Source organism: Pteropus medius, unplaced genomic scaffold (genome assembly GCF_902729225.1).
Source record: "Pteropus medius unplaced genomic scaffold, Ma_sr-lr_union100, whole genome shotgun sequence".
NCBI lineage: Eukaryota > Metazoa > Chordata > Mammalia > Chiroptera > Pteropodidae > Pteropus > Pteropus medius.
In genome coordinates this window covers 204,277-217,896 of record NW_024346980.1, presented here as the reverse complement: position 1 = coordinate 217,896, position 13,620 = coordinate 204,277, and the positions used below count along the sequence as shown (strand labels likewise).

The 13,620-nt window shown below is 62.9% G+C and overlaps 2 protein-coding genes across 5 annotated transcripts in view; one reads left to right on the top strand and one right to left on the bottom strand.

Moving 5' to 3' along the window:
* The window catches only part of TTLL10 (tubulin tyrosine ligase like 10), a 46,401-nt gene extending 36,423 nt beyond the window's left edge, over positions 1-9,978 (bottom strand). Inside the window, exon 1 of one of the 2 annotated variants that reach the window (XM_039876791.1) lies at positions 9,697-9,978. The gene's annotated coding sequence lies outside the window, so the exon portion shown is untranslated. The remainder of the gene's footprint in view (positions 1-9,696) is intronic. The other variant, XM_039876790.1, reaches the window with a different exon arrangement.
* LOC120614082 (uncharacterized) lies at positions 9,547-13,612 on the top strand. 3 transcript variants are annotated; one of them, XR_005655858.1, is made up of 4 exons: positions 9,547-10,645; positions 12,208-12,354; positions 12,504-12,674; positions 12,861-13,612. XR_005655858.1 is itself a non-coding variant. In XM_039876795.1 (4 exons), the coding sequence occupies exons 1-4, from the start codon at positions 10,452-10,454 to the stop codon at positions 13,333-13,335; spliced, it is 714 nt and encodes a 237-aa protein (XP_039732729.1). In that variant the 5' UTR covers positions 9,547-10,451; the 3' UTR covers positions 13,336-13,612. The 3 variants fall into 3 exon arrangements, 2 of the variants coding, with proteins under 2 accessions (XP_039732729.1, XP_039732730.1); XM_039876795.1 differs by lacking the exon at positions 12,208-12,354 and having other exon boundaries at positions 12,861-13,138; positions 13,265-13,612; XM_039876796.1 differs by having other exon boundaries at positions 12,504-12,890.
* The last annotated feature ends 8 nt before the right edge of the window (positions 13,613-13,620 follow it).

The following is a 13,620-nucleotide window of genomic DNA, read 5'->3' as shown; positions in this document are numbered from 1 at the left end:
GGGTGACCCGACTCACGGAAGTCACGGCCGAGCCCCGCCTCCCCCAAACGGCTCAGAATCGGGCTGGGGGGCGGTTCTGGAGCTGATCTCTCCAGAAGCAGGGGACACTGGCGGCTGGTTTTCACACGCGGTGGGATGCGGAAACGCAAAACATGAACAAAACGCAATGTCCGAAAAACGTCGGGAACAGCTCGTGGTCGCGCGGCAGCGGCTCAAACCGCGACAGGGCCAGGGGGCCGAGGCTTGAAGCACCATTTCTGCAGAATGCGCATCGCCTGCCCACCCACCTCGCGTCCAAAGCCTCGGGGCGGGCCGCAGGGCCCCAGGGCGGCCGTGTTCCGTTCCCAGCTAGCGGATCCTGTCTGGGTTCGGTCCTCCCAGGCAAAACCGGTCCAGGTTTCCGCGCCTGGTCCTGGCTTTGGCCGCCAGAGGAGGCCAGAGGGACAGGTGCCCAGGTAGAACAGAGAGTGCTGGGGTCCCATCGCCCACCGGGGTCTCTCCCCTGCCCTCCCTGGCCTGAACCCCGAGGTCACTGCAAAAGAGGTGGAGGCGTGAGTTGGAGGGCACTCGACACTGGTGGCCCAGCTGGCTTCACTGCCCTCAGAGGGGCTGGGCCGAGCCTCTGCGGCCAAGAACTAGATGTTCTTGAAGGGGCTCTGCACCTGACACAAAGCAACCCCTGCCCCATCTCCCTGCTTCAACATGTGCATGCACTCCCCTGGCGCACCTGCCCGGGAGCCCCCAAGCCCAGCTCGCCCCCGCCCATGGGTGCACATCACTCTGGGTGAGCCGCTGGGCAGGGGCCCTGGGGGCAGCACACCTGTCTCGTTAAGTGGGGTCCCCACCCCAGCAAGCCTATCCAAGAAGGGAGACCGTGAGGCTCATGTATCACCCCAGGACACTGCTGCCCAGCCCCTCCCCCACACTCACTGACCTCCAGAGGTGTCCGAGTCCTGGTCAGGTCTGGGACACAGGCGAGGCCTCATGGGGCAGGGCAGCGTGGCCAAGGTCATACATGGGTGTGTGGCACAGGCGGCACACACTGTCCCTGGGACCCCTGCCTCCTGGCAGAGTTAGGTGCTGACAGCAAAGAAGAGATGCAAGATTGGCATGTGTGGAGGTGGGGTGGCCCTCGGCGTGTGGAGACACCGTGTGGCCCTCGGCGTGTGGAGACACCGTGTGGCCCTTGGTGTGTGGAGACATCGTGTGGCCCTTGGCGTGTGCGGACGCGGCGTGGCCCTTGGCCCGCGGAGGTGCAGGGCACAGGTGGGTCCCCCTGGACGAGCCTCTGTGTATCTGTCCTGTTTGGTGACACTTCCCGTGTTCTTTTCCTCAGATGCCCCAGAGAACAGCTGAGACCCCAGGCCTGGGACAGTGATGGTCACACTGGTTTCAGAAACGCTCTCCCCTGAGAGCTGACAGCTGATGCTGGGGATGAGCTTGGGGGTGGGGCGTGAGCTCAGATGCTAGACAGGACCCTGGGGGAGGGTCATGCGGGCCAGAGGGGCCAGGAGGCTGCAGGGCTGATTGCCGAGTGCTGGCTGCGGCGGGGGAGCCCCCACTGGTGACATGCCTGTGCCCCCCGAGTTCTGTGCTCTCAGTCCATCCCATCCTGGTCCACCAGTGCTTTAGGAAGAGGCTGGCGTGTCCCCACTGGGAAAGAAAAATGGGCAAAACAGCTGGGACAAAGCTGCAAGGGAAGGCGTCGTGGGGACGCTGGCTCTCCCGGCATCTGACTGGGTAAGGACCTGACAGACGGAGAGGTGGACCCAGCAGACAGATGTGGGACTTCGCGGAAAAGAGGGGGCTGGCAGGAACCCCCGGAAGGGTGCAAAATGCAAAAACATGCAGCTGCACAGATCCTCCTGCCAATCACAAAATGGGGGGCCAGACCCCCACGTCTCCACGGCCTCGAGGTAGAGATGAGCTGAGATCACAAAAACCCACAAGGGCGAGACCACCCCAGCGAAAAAGACTCGCAGCCGAGAGATGAGAGGCGGCTGCGACGCGTCCTAGAGGCTCAGGTTCAGTTAGACGCAGTCACCTCCTCCACTGTCCTGTCCGTCCGGGGCCCTGAGCACCTCCTGCAGGAAGCCAGATGTCCCCTCCCCGGACACAGAAGGCCAAAGCGCTCAGAGTCTGCACGTAGGATCCGGAAGCTCTGCAGACGCAGGCCCAGGCCGCTGTCAGGACTCTGCCTGCCGAGCCTGTTTCCCCATCGGCACCAGCCCCCTACCCCCGCTCCTCCCCCTTCCTCTGCCTTCTGCAAAGTGCATCCCGGGGGGGGGCTGGGAGGAAGCCAGCCAGAAAGCAGCAGACCCCTGCGGGTGGCTGCGGAAACCCCATGTTTGCCTCTGGCGGAGGGCCGCGAGGCTCGCCTCTGTGAAAACAGAGCATCTGGGCCCTGCAGAATCAGCCATGGCAGGCCCCACATCCTCTGAGCGCGGCCCTCCGGCAGCCTGTGACCTCAGGCCAGCAGCCACCGCGCAGGGCGCCTGCTGAGCCCCAGGACCTGGAGACCAGAAGCCAGAGCCGCTCACTGGGCATCTGGTGACCTCCCCATGACCACGTCTCCAGTGGCCGCCCACACTCAGGACAGCACTGGCCCAAGGCCAGAGACACCCGTGAGACCAACCGGGCTGTGAGTGGACCCCCTGACTGGCAGGCCCCCAGGCAGGGCCGTGCCTTGGCCATCCAATGCCCCAGAGGCCACCACGGCACAGGGGCCCCGCTGGTCACTATTCTGCTTCTCCCTTCAAAAATGTAGACACAGCCCCTGCAGCCGATTCTGGGGTCTGCACATGTTTCGTTGACAAATAAGGGCATTAAAAAATGCCGCCGCCTACCAGCTACCACTTTATAAAGCCACTCAACACCCATAGGTGAGGAGGACACAGCCACTGGATAAAGGGTGCTGTCCCCAAATAGTAGTTAAACCTCGCTTTCTGGAAAAATCACTCCATCCTGTAGACCGGGCAGCTCGGGCCAGCCCACAGCTGGGGAGGGGCCTCGTGACATCTGTGGCCTGGGCTCATGTGCAAACAGCTTCCTCTCCCTGATGCCTCTGCTCTGTGGCTGTTCCTGCCCGCAGGAACCAACAGACGTCTCAGCACCCAGAGTGAGACGGCAGACAGGCAGTCAGAGAGGACTTCCTGAAGGAATCGCGCCCAGAGGCGAGCGGCGTGGTGGTGAAGTGGAAGAGCTGGTGGCTTCCAGCCAGGGGCGCCTGTGACGCTGAGACAGCCTGGCTGCACCGGTGAGCTAGCAGCAAGCCCTGGCCCCTGAGCCTGAAGACACAGTCATGTTGCCCTTGCTGGCTAGGCTGCCGTGGGGCCGCCGCACCCCTCCCAGGGCCCACAGACCAGGGGACAGGAAGGCCAGAGGCGGCATCCGGAAACGGTCCCGAGGGTGGATGGGTGCGGCGTGGAGCACCCAACATGGGGCAGAGCTCTGCAGGGCTGTCACCTGGCCAAGTGGGGGACACGTGGAGTATGGGTGTGCCCGAGCATGTGTGTGCCTGAGCGTGAGTCTGAGTGAGTGTGTGAGCATGTCTGCCCGAACATGTGCGTGCCTGAGTGTGTGTGAGGATGTCGTGTGCCCGGGCGTGTGTCTGTGTGTATGCCCAAGCATGTGTGCGACTGTGTCTGAGTGTGCGCCTGAGGATGTGTGCCTGAGCGTGTCTGAGTGTGCGTGAGGGTGTCTGCCCGAGGGGACAGGCACTTGAACTCAAGCCCGGAGGCTGTGCCACACTGCAAGGTGGGCGTCGGAGGAGCCCTCCGATTCCCAGGGGTGCCGCTGCACCTGGGACACTTCAGGCGGCAGAGGCCTCCAAAGGACCCCAGCACTGTACACTGGAGAGGGCTGGGAGGCGGGGACAGCAGGTGGGGGGAGGGGGAGGAGAGCTAGCGAAGCCTCTTTAATTTAAAGCTTCTGCCCTTTTCAAGGAAACCCTGAGGGGGATGATTTGGTCACAGGACACAAAGAGGGTCCCCAGGGGCAACCTGCCTGCTCCAGGCCCCTTCAGTCCACAGGTGCAGGGGAGGGGCGGGCAAGGGCAGGGGGAACCTCGGCCACTTTGGACAGCCCGCGCCCCTCTGCCCTCGCGCTGGGCCTGGGCGCCTGCCCTCTGCCCCCTCCCACGCGCAAATGGGGAGCGGGGACCCCCGCCCGGAGGCCCCGCCCCGCTGCAGGCCCACAGCCTTTGTCTCTATCGCACCTGGCTGGGGCTCGGGTTTCCTCATGCAAAGCTGGGCTCCCCACCCTTCCTGACAAGCGGGTGCGGTCCTCAGAGTGAGGCCACCACAAAGCCCCCGCCCGCATTGTTAGCTGGAAAATCAAGGAAGGGGCGGGGCCGGGGTAGCGGACAGGTGCGCGGGCTCCGGCCCAGGTGGGAGCGCGCGTGCGGGAAGCAGGCGGGGCTGCCTGCGTCCCTTCTCAGTCTCGACCCCACCCGGTCTGCGGCCGGGGGGCGTCCGGCAGCCCCACGAAGGGGGCGCGGTCAAGCGCCCAGAGCAAGTTGTCCGCCTGGCCGGCGTTCCAGCCTCCAGCGCCCGCGGGTCTGCTCCCGCAGGCTGCGCGGCGCAGAAAGGGTTAAGCTGCCTGGCGCCCCACCTTTGTTTGCAGATCTGCACCTGCACTCGAATTAACCCGGACAAATGAAGGGAGATTGCGAGAGCAGTCCACCAGGAGAAGGACCCGCCCTCCTGTCTGCTGCCGGAGCGGCCCCCAGGGGACCCGACCCAGCCCCCACCTGCAGCCAAAGGCAGCTCTGTGCACTGCTGACGAGCTTCGGGTTCTGCGTGTGGACGGTACCGGCCCGCTAGTTTTAGGCAGCCTCTGCTCTGAGCCCCCATCCAGGGTGGTGGCCCACTGGGCCGCAGTCCCACAGGCCCAGGCAGCCCCTCCCCCAGGACACCTTCTCAGTGAAGATGCCTCTGGTCTCACCCATTCAGCTACTGGTGGCCTCAGCTGCCTACCCACCTGGGAAGGACAAGGGAGCCCCACAGTCCTCCACTCGCAGCCCCCAAACTCCCATCCTGCCTAGAGCCCTCCAGGGCTGCCTCCCCCTCCCCCACCCACCCCCACGGCTGACCTCCCCTTTTGGCCTGGGAGGGTGTCATGGCCAGTGTTGATGGCCTCCTCGACGGCCTCCTGCGCGGCGTGTCCCCCGGTTCTGCCCACGCCCGGGAGAGGTGTGGCCGTGGCACACACCATCACCCTGAGGCCACGTGTCACCACGACCAGCGCGAGGCTCCACTTTCTGACGGGGCCAGCTCTGCTTCCACCAACAGTCTGTGGTCCTGGAGACGTGCACAGTTCTGAAATGTCCCCGGGGGGGACGGCCATGCTGACCAGGCACGGGGTGACCTTGCATCCTAGGGCCACCTTGCCTGTTGGGGACCATGTGGTGACATCCTGGGAGGCAGGGGCAGCCCCCGGATGTCACTGGTGTCGACAGGATGTGAGGACAGGTTTCACGGAGAAGCTGCCGCCAGTTCTGGCTTTCACGGTGGACGGGCGGAGGTCTGGGGGGGAGGGCGAGCCACTCGCTGGGACCCTGGGGGGTGGCACTGGATTTACAGTGAGGTGATGTCCCTGTGCTATTCGCATTGGCCTATTCCTGAGGGGACAGAGCACTTCCGAGTCCTCACTCCTCACGCACCAAGAAGGGCACACGTGGCGAGACAGCAGGTCAGAGAGGGTCCTTTTCAGGACAGAAAAGACCCACGTGGTGGGAGACACCCCTCCCAGACTGCCACGCCCCGGTCAGCTCCAGAAAACTGCGCTTGTCCAGACAAGCCCGGGTCTTGCCTGAGCCGGACCACCGTGTGGACGGATAGGCTGACATCATGGGTGTCCCCAAACTGCCACAGACCCTGACACACCTGAAGGTTAGAGGGAAAGGTCACTGTTGTCTTGGGGTGGGGGTCGCGGGAGGCAGGTTGCTGAGAGCCGAGGCCCGTCCGCTGTCTGGGGTTAGTCATACAGGGAGGGAGGGAAGCATTAAACACATTAAACTCGGGGCAGTGGCCGCTGGCTGTGCCCCCACTGCCTGGGAACGGACCGAGTGAGAGCTGGCCACCTGCCCGGGGGAGGGGTGTGCCCCAGCTGCCTGCCTCACGCCTGTCACCCCCACGCCTGTCACCCCACTCGTCACCCCGCCAGCTGCCACCCTGCTCATCACCCTGTGCCTGTCACTCTACGCCTGTCACCCCCTGCGGCTCTGTCACCCCCACGCCTGTCACCCCCACGCCTGTCACCCTCCCTCGGGTGCCTGTCACCCCCATACCTGTCACCCCCTGCTGCGGAGGGCCAGCCTCAGCCTCATGGCAGCATCACCCCACAATGACCCTGCTTGGGAAGGACATGCCGTAGGTTGGAGACAGGAGGCCCAGGATGCCCAGAGGGCATGGAGCGCGGAGCAGGCCCCTCAGTCACTGTGTCACCGTGTCACCAAGGGCATCTTCCTTTTGCTTTCTCCGCGGGAGGCACCTCCGTGTGCACGGCGACCATGCTCGCCTCCGTGTAAACGGGCACACGCAGCTGAGTGCGGCCGACCCCAGCCACGCGGTCGGGGTGCTGACTCGACTCCCCAGAACGTATCCAGTCAGCCCTCCACCCACGGCCCGACCGACCACAGGTCAAAGCGTGTTTGCACGTCCCTGGCCTCGGCCCCCCAGCCACGGGTCTAAAACGTTGGTTTTGGTGGAGGGGACCAGGCAGCTCAGAGCCCCTCTGCTCAAGGTTGGAGCCGCTCAAGGTCAGAGCCCTTCAAGATCGCCTGCTGCTGGCAGCCTGTAGCAGGCTTTCCCTGGGTGACTTTGCGGGAAGGAGGCAGCATGTGAACTCGGGGGCCTGTGTCCGTCCCCCGTCACCTGGACCCCTTCCCTGCATGGAACGGCTACACCCAACACCCTGCGGTGGCTGAACCATGTCCCCAGAGGCACATGTGAAGCCCTGGTGCTGGTCCCCTGGGATGTGACTGCATTTTGAAATAGGAAACTGAGTTAAAACAAGGCTGGTAGCCAAGTCCTCATCCGTCTCACTGGTGTCCCGCAGGAGGAGGAGGGCAGGGCACGGGCACACAGCGGGACGACCTGGTGAGGCCATCAGGAGCAGCCGGCCCCAGTGACAGCGTCTGAGACATCCGGCCTTCAGGACCCTGCGGAGCCGAACCCCTGTCGCTGGAGCCCCAGCCTGGCGCTGCTGACCAGCTCCCGAGAGGCCCCAGCTCAGCGCACCTCACGCTCAGGCGCCGGCCCTGCTCCGCTCCTAGGACCCACCGGGGACCGACTCCTGCTGCCCGGACAGCTGGTAGCCGCCTCCAGGAGTCTGACCGGACGTATGCCGGCTCCCGGCTGCCCAGCGGCGGGCCTGTCCGCAGAGCTCCTCGTGTTTTCCCTGACAATTTACAGGGGCTCCTTGCGTTCTGCTGACTTTGACACTTGTCGCCTGCAGTAGAATATTTTCTCAGATCAATGATTTTCTGGCTGACCTTGCTCGTGGAATATTTTTCTACGTTTGAGTTTTAACTTTGATATCGTAAACGTGACTGTAATGAAGTATGGAAATACGTAAGATTACTGTGTTTCTCCACACAGAGTCTGTGCAAGGAGAAAACTTAAAACTATCACGAACCCCCTCAAAGAGATCAGAGAGACATGGTGACTACGGGAACAAACACCCGGAGAACACAGACGACCCTGGGAGAGTCACGTGAGGACAGGGACGACAAGCCGCAGGGCTGGAGGTTGGCGCCAAAGCATCTGAAAGCAGAGTGAAGGCCAGGAGCAGGTGACAGGAAGGCTGTCGGCCATCTTCACGGACGGTCAGAACACAGGGCACCACAGGGAGGCCCCAGAAACGTCCACCGAGAAGAACCAGCGAGTGTCGTGCCCGGATCAGGACTCAGAGTGACGCAGCGTTTACCCGCAACGTCGGGAGCCGGGGGGCCCTGGGACGAGGCCTCCGCGGTCCGCAGGGAGGATGGCGGCCGTGCTGGGGCCCTGCCACCTGCTGCCACCTGCCGCCACCTGCATGACAGCGGAGCAAAGGCGTTCGGAGCCGCGTGTCTGCCACGTGCCCTCTCAGGAAGCCATGGGGACCGCTGCACCCAAACAAGCAGTGAACGGAGACGGAGGGGACGTGAGTCCGGGAAAATGCCACGCCGCGGACGCACGGAGCCGCTCTGTGGGGCGGAGGCCTGGGGGACCGCGGGGCCCAGCCCTGCCGCGGGCCCGGGACAGCTGACCGGGACGGGCCAGGCCCAGCTCCTGCAGGGGCCCCCACGACGGCCCTGAGTTTAAATTTAAGCCGCTAGCGAGAGCCTGTGGATGAATTACTCATGAGTTCGGAGAAAACCCAGCAAGCGTGAGGGCCGGGAGGCGATTATTGACCCCTGGGAAAACACACGCGTGCGGGCCGGGGCGGGCTGAGCCGGGCCGAAGCTGCGAGTGCCTTTGCCGGAAATGCGGGGGACCCAAGCGCGTGTGGAAGCAGGGAGGGGTGTGAAGGAAGCGCGCTCCTCGGGGCGAATTCACCGCTGACCCCTAAAACAGAGCCCCCGCGAGCTGCTGTTTAGCCGTGCAGTCCCTCAGATGTGGCAGGCAGCCGGGGGCCGTCGGGACTGCGCACGGACGTGGGGCCGGCAGGGGTGCGGGGGGCGGGAGGGCTGCCGGTTAAGCCTCGTAGAAATGTGTGAGTCAAACGACATACACACAGGTGCAATTCTGATTAAAAATGAAATTAAAGCCTCCCCTGGGGCCTGGGCATCATTTCGGTAATGCTGGGATGCCCTCGACATGAAGGTCACCGAAAACCTGGCTGTGCCGGGCCTGTTCCCATGACGCTCTCGGGGGTGTCCTTGGTCACCCTTTTTCGATGGCCAGTATTCTGCCACGCCCACTTTTCTGGGTTGTCCCACCCCATGTCCACCTGTGACCTGACCCCTTTGCCATGTGACCACGCGAGGCCGGACGCCTCTGTCAGCCATCCGTGTCTTAGGCCAGGTCTTGTTCCTTCCGCATCCCCACGTCACCATGACACCCTGGGCTCCGAACCTCGGCAGCGTTGACCTCCGCTTTCCGAGGGACGCGGGTCCCACCCACACCAGCGACGCCTGTGTCCTGCTGAGCGAGCGGCTTGTCTCTCTGGCGAGAGCCTTCCCCACTGCCCCATGGTCAGCTTAGGGCCTTCCCCACAGGAAGCTCCAAACACCCGCAAATGTCATGGGGTCCCAGGTCCTCAACTTCCCCCAGGGGCACCCGTGGGTCACCTCGGGGCGAATTCACCGCTGTGGGACCTCAGGTGGCCCCCTGGCTGGCATGGGCCTGGTAGAGAACCCCAGCTTTCCCAGCTACTTCAAACGCCTCCAAATGTCCACATGGCACCATTGCCAGCCACCCCCCAAGAGCAGAGCGTGGCTTTCTGTGAGGCCCCACAAAGGCTCCTGGGCTCTGCCCAAGCCCAAGCCCCGGTGCTCTGGCCTGCAGCCCCTGTCGTCCCCAGCACCCGAGTGCCACCAGGACCTCCCATGGTCCCAGGCACCCGAGTGCCACAGGCACACCCAGAGATCGACTGTGGGCAGGACCGCAGCTCAGAATGGACAGCCGCAAGCCAGCTCTGTCCAGAGCAATGACGGAGCCTCAGACCCCACAGCACAGGCCTCCCCCGGACGCTCCCGTCAGCCTGTCCTACCTGGTCCCATGGGGATGGCCGGGCAGTGGCGGGCGGCTCCTGGGGCGGCCTCCTCGCCCGGCCGCGGAATGTGGTGGAAACCTTTGCCTGGTACAACCGGCCTCCGCGGCACAGCCCAGGAATTCACATTGAATAATTTTTAACTTCTGCTCTGCGAGAAAACCAGGTTTGTGTATCCGTCTGTCGACACAGGGCTGCCGAGGGCTTCTGTTACAGGAGGATCCAGGAGGCCTGCCTGGCGGGGGAGCAGCCAGGAGGCCTGCCCTGGGGGGCTGGGGACAGGGGACAGAAAAGAAAGGTCTGGGCGGGTCAGTCCTCCAGGCCAGTCCTCCTGTCCTGCTGGACAGAGCGAGGCCACTCAGCACCAGCTCCCCCAAAGGTGGAAGTGGCCCCACTATCTGGGCGAGACCCAGAGGACCAGCCTATCCCGCTATTTCTTTTCAACAGCCTCACGTTTCAGGCGCCATCTGCGACCTGCACACCACCCCGCACTCCTGTGGGCAGTTCTGTTCTAATCCTGGGCCGCACGGAGCTCCCGTGGGCCCTGTGGCCACCGTGGGGAGGGGCCAACCTGGCCAGCCCTGCCCTGAGCGACCGCACACAGAGAGCTGGGAAAGGCCAATCCCCAAGCCAGTTTTCCCTTAGAAAGACCTCCAGCGTCTCCAGCCGTGAGGGAGACGTGATGTGACCTACGCCCTCCGTGCTGAGCGAGGCGGGCGGACCCCACGTCGGAGGGCGCTGGGCCACCATGGGACATGGCATCACCACCCACCACAGAGCGCGGAGACTGGCCGGCCAAGTGGCTCGCCGTGGTGCTGCCGAGCCAGCTCTGTCCCTGTGTGCTGGAGGGGTTGAGCTTGGGAGGGGCTCTCGTCCAGGCTCACAGTGGGATGAACCCTCGGGGACCTGCATGGGGCAGGACCAGCCCTCTCCACGGTGTCACCGAGAGGTGAGTAAAAGAACACAAGCCAAACCCGGGCAAGGCCACAAGGCCAGGACCCCTGCAGCCTCACGCACAGCTCTGTGGGGATGCCCCCACCCAGGGTCCTCGTCCCCAGCCAGGCCACCGAATCCATGCCGGCCCAGGTCCCACACCCTGCCCTGATGGGGAACGGCCACCCCTGTGACCCACTTGTGTCTCTGTGACTGCTAATGGGCCTGGACGTGGCCCCCACACGAGGCCCTCGGGCTCAGGGCCCCCTGTTCTGGAACATTCTGGTCCACAGCCTTCACACGTGTCCTCGCTTTGCGAGGTTCCTGTCCCCGCCCTTGCATATCCTGGGCGATGGCCCCTGTTGTCCCAGTCGCTCTCGGAGTGTGTCCCTGGGCTGCCGTCACCCTCCCAGTGATGGCGCAAGAGGCCACAGGGCCCGGCGATGCCGTGAGTGAGGCGGCCGTGGCGGCCGCTACAGGTGACGCTGGGTCATGCAGCCGCTAGGACGTGCGCGGTTCCCCGGGAGTGGACGCCGGTCCTGGCCAGGGGCTCAGCATTTTCAGACCCTAGCCGAGCGCGGACAGCTGCCACCCCCGCAGCGCCGCCACGGGTGAGGGGCGACGGTGTCTTCTCCCATCTGTCATGTCCCAGGGCAGGAGCCGCAGTCCCGACGACCAAACGCGCCGGATCTTGCCTGACCGTTTGTGCGTCACAAGCTTTGTGCGGCCCCTCTCCCCCACAGGCCACCGGGCAGCACGGCGGCTCCAAGGGCCGGTGTCCCGGGCCTCTCTGGTCGCTGCGTCCTGGCGCTGTCGGCCCCTGGATGAGCAGGTGTGAGCAGCCGCTGCTCGGCTCTGTGCTCCCAACATCGGGGGAAGCTGGCTCTCCGCTTCCCTCTGTGCTAAGCTTACGTGCTTATTCATGCCTTTTTCTTTCATAAACTTTAGAGTGAACCTCCCCAGTTCCTGGAAGAGTCCTCAGTGAGCGGGAAGAGGACTGTGGGGACCTAAGGACCCACGAGGGGCACTGAGCCCCACAGCATGCAGCCCTGCCCAGGCCTGGGCCAAGCCCGCCGCTCCCCAGGGAGGCTACACGGGGGGTCGAGCTCAGGGTGGGTCCCCGGGACGTCACCGTCACCGTGCTCCTTCTGTCGCGAATTACTGTTTCTCTAATTGCTTATCGCTGATATCGAGCAACACTATTGAATATTTTTACTTTTGAAAATTGAGGTGAAATGTACATAATATGAAATTAATTATTTTAAAATGTACGCTCCAGTGGCAATTAGCACAGTCACAGCATTGTGCGACCACCACCTCCACCAAGCTCTCGTCACCCCAGAGGAAGCCTGTTCCCAGCACCCCCCCCGCCCCTGGCACCCGCCGATCTGCTTCCTGTTCCTGTGCATATTTCATATGAATGGAATCATACGATACGCGGCTTTCGTGTCTGGCTTCTTTACAATACCATTGATTTTTTTTTAATTGTGAAAAATTTACTTAACATAAAGTTTACCATTTTAACTATTTTTATGTGCACAGCTCAGTGACATTAAGCACTTTCACTCTATCATGCAGCCGTCACCACTGCCATCTCCAGAAGTTTCCATCTTCCCAAACGGACACTCTGTCCCCATGAAGCCCTCGCTGCCCCCTCCGCCCCCCACCTGCTCTGTCTCGTGGAACCACCGCATTTCCTTCTGTGACTGGCTTACTCACTCAGCGGTATGTCTTCAAGATGACACTATCGATTTTTATAGGCCGCTCTTTTGTTCAGCAATCTAAGTTTGTCCGTCGATTCTGTTGCTTTTTCTAGACGAGTGATCTCATCTTCTGCGAGGATCACTAACCTTTACCTCTCCTCTTACTTGCAGGCCTTTGTCCTCGCCGTGCTGGCCGTGGCCTCCGGCACCGCGTCAGGCAGCAGCCGTGGTGTGGGCGCCTGTGACCGCCTCCGGTCTTGAAGACAATGCGCTGCAGCGTCTCCGTTTGCATGAGGTTCCAGTGTCAGTGAACTCCCCTTCCATCGATGGTTTGCTAAGAAAGTATTTTTAAAATCGCAGATTTTTTAAAAGCTTTTTCGGAATCAGCCGAGGTCATCACATTTTCTTCTTTGATCTATTGAACCGTCCGTGCCTTCCTGTGACAAAGCGCATTTGACCATGATGTGTTATTTTTGATAAGCTGTCGCCTTTGATTAAGAACCAACCCTTACATCCGCTTCACTGCAGGTCGACGCACGGCTGGCCCGCGCCCCATAGCACGGCCCTTCCTCTGCCCAGGCTTCCCCTCAGCCTTTGCTCACCTGCAGGAAGGCGGGCAATATGCAGGCCGGAGTCGGCTCAAGACACCACGGACACGTTGGAAGGCCCGCTGCCCGTGTTCCTGGTGCTGGGCACTGGGGCACAGCAGAGAGGGCAATGTGCAGGTCTCTTCCCTGCCATCTGGGGCATCAGGACGTCCCCTTGGACTTGGGAGTCCTCGGACCGACGGCGGATGTTAGCACATTGTAAGATGTGAATTCTGCTGGCATTTTAAATGCTAACACCATTCTCAGGGAAGGGGATGCAGGCAAAGGGAATGGAGACAGCATTTCAGAAAACAAGCCAGCACATGCGCATCTCATGTTGGCCAGTGGGGAACACCGCTGCCTGGCACGCGGGACACTCGGAGAACGGGCACATCAGCTCCTCGGGCTCTCGATGACTCCTTTCCACAAGGGAGGCACCTCCAGGAAGCCACCACGCAGAGTCACAGCCTGAAGCACGACCAGGCCAGGTTTGCTCAGACCCGCAAGCGCTACGGTGACCACTGCGACCACACGGGGTGCGTCCGGGGGCATGCTTGCTGCTGTCACCCCCTCTTGGGGGAGGCTGCCAGTGCACAAGAGCTGGCAGGGGGCGGGGAGCAGAGGGGGACCCCACTCCCCAGTGGCATCTGTGAGCTCCGGCCGGGAGCAGGCCGGTCCTGGGCACCAGGCTGCCACAGCAA

What these genes read in the sequence shown, in the direction of transcription:
- LOC120614082 (XM_039876795.1), top strand. Translation starts at nt 10,452, where the DNA reads ATGGCATCACCACCCACCACAGAGCGCGGAGACTGGCCGGCCAAGTGG. An exon ending in CTCCACGGTGTCACCGAGAG is followed by an intron (nt 10,646 to 12,503) that starts GTGAGTAAAAGA and finishes TCTTACTTGCAG; the next exon opens with GCCTTTGTCCTCGCCGTGCT. An exon ending in ATCGATGGTTTGCTAAGAAA is followed by an intron (nt 12,675 to 12,860) that starts GTATTTTTAAAA and finishes GCTTCACTGCAG; the next exon opens with GTCGACGCACGGCTGGCCCG.